Source organism: Erpetoichthys calabaricus, chromosome 4, assembly GCF_900747795.2.
Source record: "Erpetoichthys calabaricus chromosome 4, fErpCal1.3, whole genome shotgun sequence".
NCBI lineage: Eukaryota > Metazoa > Chordata > Cladistia > Polypteriformes > Polypteridae > Erpetoichthys > Erpetoichthys calabaricus.
In genome coordinates, this window is record NC_041397.2 from 268,867,971 (window position 1) to 268,881,967 (window position 13,997).

General features: G+C 35.9%; 1 protein-coding gene across 4 annotated transcripts in view; it reads right to left on the reverse strand.

Moving 5' to 3' along the window:
* The window catches only part of gsk3ba (glycogen synthase kinase 3 beta, genome duplicate a), a 259,902-nt gene extending 246,152 nt beyond the window's left edge, over positions 1-13,750 (reverse strand). The window contains exon 1 of one of the 4 annotated variants that reach the window (XM_051926207.1): positions 12,748-13,750. In XM_051926207.1, coding sequence (XP_051782167.1) covers positions 12,748-12,835 — 88 coding nt within the window. In that variant the 5' untranslated portion in view covers positions 12,836-13,750. The remainder of the gene's footprint in view (positions 1-12,747) is intronic. The other 3 variants (XM_051926208.1, XM_028800773.2, XM_028800774.2) reach the window with 3 other exon arrangements.
* Between the last annotated feature and the right edge of the window lie 247 nt (positions 13,751-13,997).

The window sequence follows — 13,997 nt, forward strand, 5'->3', positions numbered from 1 at the left end:
TAATATTGTAATAATTACAGAACTATTGGGGTATTAGGGTGTTTTTCTTTTAGGAAAACAGACTTGAAGCTGAAGACTGGCTAGTTTGTCAATGAGGAAAAAAGGAGGTTTCCATTACAACAACCCTACTTTCCAAGTTGTAAAATGTTTCCTTCAAATAATGATCAAAAATGACGTCTCGCTCAAATCCACAAATTTTTGGGGGAATTTCTCTTGTTCCTAGAACTATCGATGTTGCTGCTCAAACAGTCGCTTACAGCATCCAGTCATCTTTGAAGTTGCCTTGTGACATCATAAATCAGAAACCAGATTCACAAATCCACACAATGGCAATTTCATGATCAGTTTCTTCACTTCCAGTGGTAAAAGTGCACACTTTACCGATCATCAAAACAAATTTTTCATGTTATCTCCAGAAATATAAGCACAGGGCTGGGTAAACAGTCAATATGTCTTCATATACTCCAAATCCACACACCCTCAGCCTGTGAGCTGTACATGACAGCTAGAGAAGGAAAGAAAAGTCATGTTCCAGAGGTCAAACAGGCACCTATGAGAATGAATCACAGTAGTGACACTTTTAAATGCAAACAGAAACTTTATCTGAGGTAGCTGGGCCCCCTATAAAGAGACAACATCAAGCTTTGCTTGAGCTACAGAAGAGGGGAAAAAAAATGCAAAGGAAAGGTGGGGCCACTGAGGCATTTCCGAAGAGGCAAAAGCAACTGAGGCAGAATCCATCACCTAACTCTCAAAGTAACATCACAAATCAGCAATTCAAAAGACTGTCCGGTATCCTTACAAAACAAAAGAAGTGTGATACCCAGGAAAACTGCAAATACAGAGAATACTGATTCAATCACAGAGAGTTCCTCTATTTGAACAGCCATTCATCCTCTGATCTCCTTTTCCAATACAAGATCAAGAGAATAGAAGTCATAATCACAAAGATCCAATATGTATAAGAAAGAAACCCTACCTCAAACTGGATAAATTCTTGGCTATTTTAGGCGCACACAAGCATGACCATACCCACATATTTGTACCACAGCAAAATAGAGACAACTGTTGATCAGACAGCATGACTTTGGGTCATTGTGGAAATCCACTAACTAAAATTTCATAAGTTCATTACATACTGAAACACATGAATTTCCTAACGTATAATGTAATCCTCAAAGGAATATCAGAAGGGTAAAGAAAGTACATTATTATTGCAAATGTGGCTTATGCTAGAGGAAAAAAATAGTTTTCATATTCAACATTACTGCTTTAAGCAGACACTAATAGCGTACTTGATCTGTTATACGCACAGACATAACTGATAGTACCGTCAGATGCAACAGTAGGCAGACAGTATAAATCAGCGAGATGAAGAAAGCAAGGAGTTCAAAGTATGGTAAGATGCTGGATTAAAAAAAATACTGGCTAACTGACTTAATTTATATCCAAACAATTACTGGAATTTCATATTAAACTTGAGACCAAAGAAGATTTAATTTTACTTTGACAATCATCTAAACAGCAAATTAAACAAATCAAATAGAGAAAAAAAAATTACCAAATAATAAATTCTATTTTAGAATGAAAGATGCATTTCAGCAGTGCAAAAACCTCCTAAATAAAAAGTCCACACTTTACAACCTTGTGTGTAAAGTTTTTGCACAACTTTGAATATAAACCACACAGCCAGCACCAAAGTGTTCCAAATCTCTGAGGGCAGCAAAGCTGTCGGTATACTAAGTACATACCTTAACCAATTTAACATGGGGAAAAGAAGGCATGAGATGGTGTGTGGTGGTCAGCATGCCACTTGGTGGTCCAAAACACCAAGTTGATGCTAGCTGTGTCCTTTGTATTCCAAACTGTGTTAAAACATTACAATGTGCAGATAGCATCGCAGAGAATGTATGCAAAAGCAGGAACAAACAGTGGGCTTTGGTTGCTTGTGTATGGATCTGTCGTAAAACTGGGGGTGTGCAATTCAAATATGTGTGCCACGCTTTGATATAGCTGTACTCAAATCATTTTTTTTCCCCTAAAGGCACCTCATATGTGGCCAAGTACAATGTCCCACTGGTCTTTCCATATTCACAAAGACACTACCGTGCTTTTTACACATGGCACAATCTGTCCACAACGTGCCATCTCACATATGCTCCTTTCCCTACATCTAATTGATGCTGGTGGTGAAGTTTGTAGTCCAAGTATACAAAACCTTTGCAATGCAATTTCAGGGAAGTTTAAATGTGTATTTTTATTCAATTGAACTGGAGCAATGAGAGTTTTCACATTAGTGTGTAATCTTTATTACATGAACATTTTGGTAACAACATACAGTACATGCAAGAATGTCTAAGTGATTCAGTACATGTGCCAGCATTTTTTAAAGTTGTACTAAAAAATGCTTTTTTTTTTTTTCTAAAAGGAATATCAGCAAAAAGAAAGCCCATGGTTCATTCTTCACCTTCTTTTTTCCACCTACACAGTTTCACCACCACATGCCACACTGTGTCAGAAGGCAACACCACTCACTTACAAAAAAAATACACACAAAGTATATGTTTATTCATACTTATTTTTTGGCTGATGTCTTAATTGTTGTAAGCTACCTTGGATAAAGTAAAAACTGCTTACATTGTTTTGTTGTTTCAAACTTGTGCACAGGCAGTTTAACTTGCTCAGGTACATGCAATATCAGTTTAAACCCAGTGATGGCACAATCAATCTCCAAAAGAATGTACCATAACACCACACAGATGCCACACTACATGTAAGCTGCGTACTGCTGTGTGGTCTATATTACTGTCCAACGCTTACTAGTATAACTGCTGCTGCTACCGGAAGCCTCTGCTTTTCTCAAGAGAAAAGTGCTAACTTTGTTACTCACACCGTGACCGTCAGTTCTATTGTCCATACCATAATATACTCATGAATTTGTACCTTTACATTTGCATTATTACATACTGTGTTATTTTGGAGGTACTGCAAGAGATCACAATTATTTCACTGAAAACTTTTACTTTTCAAGGTATCCACCTTTACACAACTGTTACCTTTATTAATAATGAAGATAAAATATTTCAGTTTAATAAGTAGCAAGTAAAAATTCTCTGTATTGCAGGAATGTTCAAATCCTACAGAAAATCCAACTTATATAAGTGTATTTAATGAAATAAAAAAATGTGCAATAATCCCACCAAATATTGAAAAATTATTCAAAATGTTAAGAATTTTGCAATACAAATCACCGACTTAATGCTTAATGTACACATTATATTTGGTTAGGTACCTTCAGTTACTATAAATATTCTGAAATGTCACATTACTTAATGAGCATTTTTACAGACAACTAAAACGGTCTGTATTCTCTCATCAGCAATAAACCTGTCTATGAATAAAACTTATACTCCTCTTGAATTCTACATGACAGCAATGGTGTGCAGTTTTATTTATTCTTATACTCCCCCTTTAGATATTGTGCTGACATGGAAGAATATGTGGGTTTTCCGAGCTGAATGTGTGTTGTTGGGGCATAATTTTCACTTAATTCCTAAAACAAATGATTATTTCAATGTATAAAGACATTAGATACTACAATATATGCTTGTTTCATAAACAAATAGTTTTTTATTGTTGGTGAAATTAAGTCTAGCCAACATGGTTTTCCACCAGGCATTAAATTATTACATGACAGGAAGAACAGAATCAGCACTCAATGAGCTCTGAATTTACAAGACTACACTGTAAATAAGCTAACCTGTTATGAGGAGACAGAATGCGGACACAACTCTAAAGTACCCAACACATTGTAGCATTGTTACACTATCTAGCAAACTGAACTATACAACAAAAAGAATTAAACTTCTTCAAAAAGGATTTTTGAAGTTTACACGCTTTCACATGTCTTCAAAATATCGTTGCTACGGATTATTTTCTCCCAAATCCCTAAACTGTATGTCAGATTTATTTTATCAGTCTCTTTAGCATTACAGCTCATGCAGGGTCCAAGCCTCCATTACCATGTTGTACCATTCTCACCCACCGATTTCCATCCTTGACAAATCATCCAGCTACCTTTTCCCTGGATATTCTTTTTCTTTCCTTCTACCAAGAAGCCTCTAATACAATTACATCACCACTCTCTTCTCCTTCATTCATTCCAAGAGCTCTACCCATCTGATCTTCCTTTATTTCCTTTCTGATATCCATTTCTAGGGATATTTTGTATACCTCAAAGTTGAACCTTGCTCTACATCTCTCATCTGATCCTGCAAGCTAAGCAAGGCCAGGCTCAGTTTTTTCTTGGACCTGGGAACACAGAATGATCCAAGCATAACTTTTCAGCCACAGGACCCTGAATGTGTTTGTGAGATTAATTTGCAACTCCAAAATGTCTCTGTGAGATTGTGAGCGTCTGTGCCATTTGCTACTCCATTGTGTTTGATGCTACAAAGACAGACTTTAGCCACCCAAAACCAGGTACTGGAAATTTGCTGTTTCTTAAATAAAATAGATGGAAGGAAGCTCTTCTGTTTTAAAAAACACCACATAAACAGGACTTTTCTTTGATGTGCATATTTATCAAATCAATAAAATTTACAATATGTTTTGTGACATAACACATTTTAGTACATTAGTATGACAAGCTTGTATAAGAAAAGTTTAAGATTACCCACTTAAGCACTCCCTTACACACTCATCCTTTACCTTAGGGTTAGCATCTAGTCATTAATAGTTAAAGATTTTCTCCCAAGGTAAGAATTAAAAAATGTTAGTGGTTTTATGTTAACATCAATCAATTTTAATAACATGAGGCCGGTAAATTGGCAAGAGACTGAGCTGGAAAGCAATGATCAATGCAAGATTAACTATAAAAACTAAGTGAGGTTAAAGATTCTATGTGCAAATCACAGGCAAAAATCTAGGTTAAAAAGTACAAGCAAGGCGAAAAACCTGAGTAGAGTCAATAAGTTAAAGAAAAGACACAATGAATGATTGGCTAACATTAAAAAAGACACTGCTAAGATAAAAGGCAAAAAAAGAAAACTGTGTGACTATTGCATAGTTGCTGCAAATTGCAACATCAAGGATACATTTACATTGCAGGATTAAAACCTTATTCTTTTTAAAGCTGATATTTGTCAAACTGTTCAAACATACTTAAAAGCTATCACAAACAAATAAATGAGAACTTATACATGTCATGTTTTTGTATTCATAGCAAAATTCAATAATAAATGTATAACATGAAACCAGCAGAATTCTTTGGATGATAAGGTAAGGTTATTTAATTTATGACTGGCATTGTAACGACTGTAAATATAGATGGCAAGCTCCTCTTGCCCTTCTACCAAACTGAGATAAAATATTCCCAATCCCACCCCAGCTTGATGACCTAAATTCAGATGTTAACAACATATGACAAAAGTTGATGTAAATATACAACTGCGTTGTTACACTAAGAATGAAATGGACAAAAGCACTGGAATTTCAAACATCTCATCTAACATATTCATAAAGTCATTCAGAATTTAAAATCATATGTCTGCTTCAAATATATACAAAGTAAAAAAAAAAAAGCAGAACTGGATCGTGCAAACAGGTAGTCCCTCCAGTTAGGTCTTTATATGCAATTGGGACATACCTTTGTGCCTTGAATTAGTACTGCTCATGAAGTTTTTGTGTTTTTAAAATACACCACATGAAAATTTAATGTCGCCTTAATAATTATACTTTTCATTTTTCACTGAATACCTTCACGTGAGAAAAAAAAACAAAAAAACGGACTTCCATTACTCCATGCTCTGTGAAACTGACTGCCTTGAGGATCTGCTTTGTACCTACTGCTACAGGTAAAGGCTATTACCCATTAAATTTATTCAAAAGGATTGTGAGATACATAGTATGCCTTTTTTTCAGGGGTGAGGGGGACGACACAATAGATTTTAGTAAATAATTCTACTGCATTTACTTGGCTCCTTTGCAGCTCACAGAAGCAGTATAAAAGTAACAGTTTTCAATAAATGGACTTAAATTCACATTGCTTCTTGGGGCAAAAAATTATGAAGTGCGAACAACAGCTGCACACTGTCAAGCCAAAATAAATAAATAAATAAAAACACTCCATTAGAAACAGCTCACTGTCAAACACCCAACAGGACATTATAAACAGTGAAAGGGAGAATACCACATAAAGCAACAGATGTCTTATTGGCACAACATGATCGGTACTGTTCAAAATTAATATTCTCCAATAGAAGGAACTGCTTTGATGTACTAGAGATGTGCAAAATTCAAAGGTGAATTTGTCTTTCAACTGTCTCCATGTGAGAATTTAAGGAACACAAGTTTTGCTACCTCTCACTTTGAAGCCCCAGTCAAATAAAATCCTCAGCTGGGATCAAGAGGCACACTGGTCTCCCAGTCTCTTCAGACTTTACCCTATGAAGGCACTCTATGATATTATTTACAGACATAAAATATGCAGAAAATAGAAATCTAGAGATGCCCCGATCAATCAGCTGCCAATCTAAATCACCAGATTTTCACTTAAAAACTTGATTGGCAATCGGTAAGTTGATCAATCACAAAAAACGATCCTTTCGGCCCCTGCTTTTCTAGCCTTTACAGTAATTTAGCTGCACTGCTCCTTTACACAAGCTATTACAGTAATTGACCCAGCACACATCTTATTTATTTTTTGCAGTGAACTTCCTGTATTGTAAACAAAACAAGTCAAGCCTTGTTTTACAAAACATCAGAGACAACTGGAATATTCACGTTAAGGCTAAAGTAAGTGGAGTATGGAACTCGAAAAAAGGAATCAGAGAAGTCAGCATGTGCATTTAAACAGCAAGAAAAGTTGCTTTAATGAATTCAGACCTTTTCATTTTGTCCTTTATTGAAAACGCATACTAAAATTAATTAATTAAAACTGATTTGGACTGCAGGCTTGTTTTAAGTGCCTCAGCTTTTTAATTGGAAAAAGAAAAAATAAAGATTAATCTGAAATTGTTGCTTAATTAGCAATAGTCTTGTTATTTTAACAGCAAAATGTCTTTTATTTATAAACCTGTTAAGCATGTTAGTCTTGTGTCTTCCTGATACAACAACTTATGAACATTTGAAGCTTTCTTAAATATTTGTACTGTGTTTATTATTTGTTGCTGTGCATCATACAGTATGTGTTTTGGTAAGAAACAAGTACTGTACTATTAAAATGGTAATCCATATTTATAATTACACCTCAAGAATTATGAATGTCTAGCTGATACACTGAAGAAAAAAAACAAAAACGTAAATATAGTAAATGTATACTTTAACAGTAAAAATAGCTGTAGTGTAATTAATGATTAAAACACATAAGTGCAGGTATATTTACATTTAAGCAGTGTTTAATTGCCAATAGTAATTAAATTGATTGTGTGTGTAAGTTTATATTATATATACAGAACCGGCCAACCAACTAACATGAAATCAGTGATCGGTAGCAGACTTAAAAAACCTGATCACCGCATGCCTAGGTAAATCTGACAAATATCATCCGACAGTAATGAACAGAGACTAACATTCAGATCTGAACTCCATCAAGGGAATGTTTAAGTATTCAAGTAATTGTTCATTGTAGCAGTATTAGAATACAAACCCAAAATCTCCATATTTGTCATATTTTCTTGTTACATCACTTTATATGACATAAGCCCAAGCCTGACAGTCTATCATGGACCACTGCTCATGAGAAGGCTCTCTTGAATGAATAACTTTAACATCATTCTTGGGAAAGGATCTCTTGGGAATTGAGAGGGTGGGAGTGGTTGATTGCAAATCACTTTCCATTTACTATATTAGTGATCTTCACATCATTTGGATTTTTTTTTTTGGGGTGGTGGGGGGAAAATCAAGAAAACAGTGAATTTGACTTTTATGAGAAACCATAATAAATTTATCACTAACACCAAATTCCCACTGTTTTTAGCATTTAGAGATTTTTTTCTGCCCATGCAGCAGTTGGAGTTTGTGTACCACATATGGGCAGGTTGTGAGCCATATTTGAAATGCTCAGAGGTATAACTTACCTTTAATAAGCTTTTTAAAATTTCCGGTATGGTAGCACCCTTAGTACAGCAATTGAGTGTGCAGACATAAGTGCTATTGACCACACAGTTTATACTTGAGGGTTTTATCTTTCATAGATAGATAGATCAAATATCTTTCATATATACAGTAATAAAGAATAATAGCACTGTAGTCATAAGATTACTTGGGACTGTCACAGTTTCAAGCATTACCCACAAGCACAGTTAACTTTTTAGACTCAGTAACATATCCATCACAGTCGAAGAAGCTGTTTTGGGGAAATTATATTGTATCATTTCATGCTCTACAAAAATTTCCAGGTTTGAAGCAGAAGAGGGACCCCAAATCCATGTAGTTCCTAGCACATTTTAAATCAATCTGTAGTCTGAATGTGTCGTCAATCTCAACAATAACCTGACGCTCACATAAGAGCTCCAGATGTCAGCTATAAAACTGACTGAAGTGATATTAGTACTGACGAGGGGTATGTATATTGAAGAACATAGTGTTGCACATTTCAGGTAGTGCCACGTTTAAACAGTACTACCGTTTACCTCTCACATAGCCATGTTTGAAATTACAGAATTCTCAATTTGCTTAGTGGCAGGTTGTCCAAGGCAGTAAACTCATACCTATGAGTGGTAAGGCACTTAGACAAAGTCATCTTCTCTAATAAACACATACAATGAACAATACCATATTATGTAATATAAACAAAAAGAAATTGTTTTTTTCATATACGGAACCATCAACAACATTTAATGCATTTTACCTGAATAAAAGGATTTCTATTTAAAAGGAAGCCTCAATAATGAATTAGCAGGTGGGTTGCAATAAAAGTCTGTGGCCTTGTAGCTGTCAGTTAGACATCGATGAACTGAAAGGATACTGCAGAATTAGAATAAAAAACAATGGGTTAAACTATACATTTGTAGAAAAAGCCAGCACTCACCCTCTGACTTATTTTACTTATGACCCCCTCTCTGTATTTAGTCTTTCAGAAAAATTCCAATTTGTGTACTTTCCACCAAACAACATATTAAAAATAATGCATTGTAAGATTTCTCTCTCTCTCTTTGAACATACTAGGGACCATACTAATATACCCAGGATAATTTCTTCAGGATAATCATGCCTACATCTTTTAAATAATTTGTAATTCACACCACCTGCCTCTTTATGGTATCGTTATTGAGGCTACTCCTTCATTTACGACAGAATACTACTACTGTCGTGCAACATAGGTCAGCTGCCAGGCTATGATAATATCTTTAAAACCTGCCTAAAGTTTTCTCAACATACACACCACTAGGTAACTATCTGTAAAACTATGTCAGCATTCTGGAAAACAAAAATAATTCATCTACATTTTATTTTTAATTAACTTATTTAGCATTTAGGGTCATGCCAAGATAACTGCCATTACAGAATTAAGCATATATTTTTAATTAGAAGGTGCAAGTTCAAGATCAAGTGTTACTATATTTACAGTATCAATCAACTTACTTTGTACATTTCCCACTGAACGGTTGAGGGGGAAAAAATAGAATAGCTCAGCATTAGTGGGAGATAAGTAGGAACATACCCCAAAGTCAACACTGAATACACTGAAGAATATAGAAAAACACATGCCACAACAATAATTTACCAATGCACATGTACCTTTAGACCGTTAAAAAAAAAAAAAAAACACATATAAAGACGAAAGCAAACATGAAGCTCCAAATAGAATGCAAAAACAAACCCAAGTGAAATGTGTAGAGAGGTGTCAACTCTATCAGAGTCACAATATTGACTATAAACGTTAACTTTCTTTCATTTTTTTTTTTTTTTTTTTTTAAAGTTACCATAGTGTTATGTCACTAAATCAGAATACACTGGGTGTCCCAACTAGCTGATGTATAGATGAATAAGGATCTGTAGATGTTAAAACTGAAAGCCAAATAGATCGACAATAAAGTCAAAGCTTCTGCTATTCAGTCAACTAATTGAGAAACAAGCAGGCTTGATAAATCTCTAGTAGAATGAACTCAGAATTATAAAGTGGAAATAAACTTTTTTTTTTTTTACTTTTAAAAAGAAATTTTTACACATTCTGAATCTGAGACACCAGAATTATGAAATGTGAACAAATCACTGTTTTTTAAAACAGCAGCAGCTACAAACTAAAAACTGTACAAAGGAAGTAACAGAATGCTAAGTGACAAGTTTATGCGAGTTTTTTTATTTTACTGTATAATGATGGGATTAATATAAAACTTTAATAGAAAGATATTTCAAAAAATGTCTGGGAAACAACAACAAAAAAAAAAAATCACACATTAAGCTGCATGATAATAAACTACATTTAAAAAAAAAAGACTGCAGCTCACTCTGCAGTGTCATCTTATGCATACTACACCCTGACAAGCAAAGCACTGCAATCCATGCCTACAATCAATAAACAAGAAATAAGACGGGGGTGGGGGGGGGGTTAGGGCCTTAACTTAGGTGGAAACCTAAAGCATAATAAAAACTGAACATCAACTCACTCTTTTACATTTATAGCAAGATGGTAATGTCTAAATCTAAGCCAGTGAGTGCAACCTGTTTGCCACAGAATTCTCTCTGCAGATCCATCTGGCACTCTTCTATGCCTATGAAAACATTTAACAGCAAACACCAATAGTAGTAATTGATTTTGGGAATTAATGACTCTCTCTGTGTAAATACTCAAACACCACAAGTGAAATAAAGCCCATGTACTTCTCTTACAATTTGCTAACAAATAATAACCTCACACTCTGTATACAGCTTCTCTTCCCTTTTTGTAACCTTACACACATCTTAAACAGAGTTAAGAGCTGATGCCAACTCCAAGTTTGGGTACAGCTAAAGTGAATGGACAGGACTACATCCACACATATATGAAGTTTCCCAGTTTGTTTCAAAATTATTGCCTTGTGTTTATGTTGAATTTCTTTCATACTCATGGGATTTTATTACATTGTGTACTGGGCTCAAAGTCTTATCAAGAATGACATGAACTGAAAACTAAATTGAATGTTATAAAAATACTGTATGTACATAAATGTGCAGAAATTTTACTAAATACATACATGTTAGCAACTGAACATTCCACGCTATGTGTACAGAATATTAGAATCTGTGCTTTATAGAAAAGTGTAGTTAGGGTTAGATTAAAAGACATATATAAAAAATACAGTTTGCTTGTATTTTGAAAGTAAGATTCGAGAACCAACAGGATTTCATCTCTCTTGATTAACTAAAATGTCCATATGCATTGTACCAAATGAATTAAAAGACACCTCAAAATAAAAATAAACTCGGCTTTATTCTTAACCTGCTTTTCATATCTTAAAAACCACTGAAAGGCACACCAATAATTAAACATTTTCCATTATCTTCTCAAAAGGCTGTCATTTCATGCCAGCTCTGGCCCTAAAACCCGTTTTATCATGAGGATGTCGGTTTGAATCCCTCTTACTGATACTGTGTGACCCTGAGCAAGTCACTTGACCTGCCTGTACTCCAATTGTATCATAAATGTTGCAGGTCACCTTGGATAAAGGTGTCTGCCAAATAAGTTAATGTAAAACCTTATTTGTGCCCGTTTCTGCCCTTTATTCTACACCTCTGCCTATTACCTACCAAGTAGACTTAAGGAAAACGCCTAATAAAAGGTTCATCAGTTAAATAGTTTGTTTTTAAAATGTATTTTTCCCCAAATGGAATTGCATTTGTCTTTTTAGATGCAGTATATACTGATAAAGCCTTTCTCTAACTCGGGCCATTCATTTTTCTGTGCCTGTTTCATCCAAAACACTATCACAGGGAGCTGAAGCCATTTGTTTGTCGCAGTGGGCACAAGGCAGGAACTAACCCTGAAGAGTAAAGGCTGCCAGTCCATCGCTGTGTACATTTCCTCAAACTGAACACTGTATTTATCGACCAATACAATTAGTTATTTCAAATACTCCATACTGTTCCTGCATATATTCATTTCCAGCATTAAAAAGGCGCATTATGAAGGTGTCTAGGAGAAGTACCCTAACCAGAGTTACTCCTTAAGATACAGTATACAATCATACATACATACATGTGTACGCATCCGTGAACATCAACTGCACACACCTAATGAACTAAACAAAAGAAATGCACTCCTGCCCTCTAGAAAAGATCACCCTTTGATTAAACACATACATTTATAGACAGAGACACACATATATACACACACACACCACATTTGGACCTTTCGATAAAATTTTCATATCTACACGAGTATACGTTACATCCTTGACTATAGTACTTGCATATGTACAAATACCGTAATACATAACACGTTAAATCTGCATTCACACTTCACATATGTACGTAACAGTCCAGTTCACACTTAGAAAGCTGTGTATGGGGTAACAGCCCGTCCATCTTTCCCCGACAGTCGATCGCATAAACCGAACGAACAGAATTTCCACAATACTTAAAGGAATTCAGTAAGAATGGTGTTTAACAAGCAGGAAGTCCTCGGCCCACAATCACTGGAGTAACGGCATATTCCGGGGAATGAGGGTGAGGCAATCAGACCTCAGTGTTTAAAGTTAAACAGGCTATGCTCGGCGCAAAGCGGCAGTCGGGTGCGGAACTAAAGAGAGGAGAGCAGCTACTTACTGCTGACTTTCATGCTCCCGAAGGCAGACGGCTGCTGCACTGGTTTGCAGCTCTCCGCGAAGGAGGTGGTTCTGGGCCGTCCTGACATGGTCTCTCCCTCCTCTCTCGCAATCCTTTATCGAACCCCTTTCTGGCTTTCGTCGCCTTCGGGTTTCTCTTCCCCGATGTATTTTATTGGTAATTATTCTCCTTAAGAAGCGTCTGGCATTAATTATAAAGTCTTGGGATAAATAAAAAATGAAAGCACTTCCCTCGTCCTTTCCCGTTAGAATCGTTTCCTTTCTCTCTTCTTTTTCCTCTCTGCAGCAAGTCTTTAGACTCAAATCATCCCTTTAACCAGACTGGATTTTCCTTCAAACAAAATTAGATTCTCCAATGTCTCTCTGATGTAAATTCCTCATGGAAACTACTCGACCTTGTTAGCCAAAAATGTTTTTTTAATTACTTTAGGATTTTTAGACCCATCCCTTCGAATGATTATGTAGAACACAAAATAGAAACGAACAAGAAAAGCCAAAGTTGAGGCGAGTTTTCTTCTAAACCTGCTGTTTAAAAGCAAAAATAATCCTAAGGCCTACATGTAAAAAATACTTCATATTCTGAGGTGGAGACTCAATGATCCGGCAGCAGCAGCCATGGCGGCTCCCTTTGCACAATCCGACCAACAATTCAAATGATTTTTTTTCAATTTCCCGATTATAAATTACACTATTTCAAATGACCGACGTGTTCTTTCTAAAGGCAGTGCTTTAAGTAAAAAAAAAAAAAAACCTTCGGAATAAAGTCTTATTCTTCCAGCTCCGCGATACGGTTAAAAAAAATCTGTTTTAATGCCCCCTCCGACAAATTAGGATTTTTCCGTCCCTGTCTCTCGGCTCGCTCTCTTTGTCACTCCGACCCGCTGACCGCCGTTAGCGTAAATTGCGCTCAATCCTGAGAAAGAGTGCTTAAGATGAGATAAAACTTACGATCAATAGATAACCCAAATGCCGTTCGAGAATATGAAAAAGTGCACGCGCCGCCCTGCGTGAAGAGGCCCAATCGACCAATCACAAGAGCGTTGTCCGGGGATGGGCGGAGTAAACCTAGGTTTCTCGGCCAATAGGATACGTACCCCCAGCCTTTCACCAGTTTACGGAAAGTAGCGAACTGGTTCCCGGTCTGACGGATAAATGCAGAAATTAACGTTTTGGCGTCAAGTACAAGCATAGAAGCCCAGAGGAAAATATAGGGAAATTAGCAAATCTTGC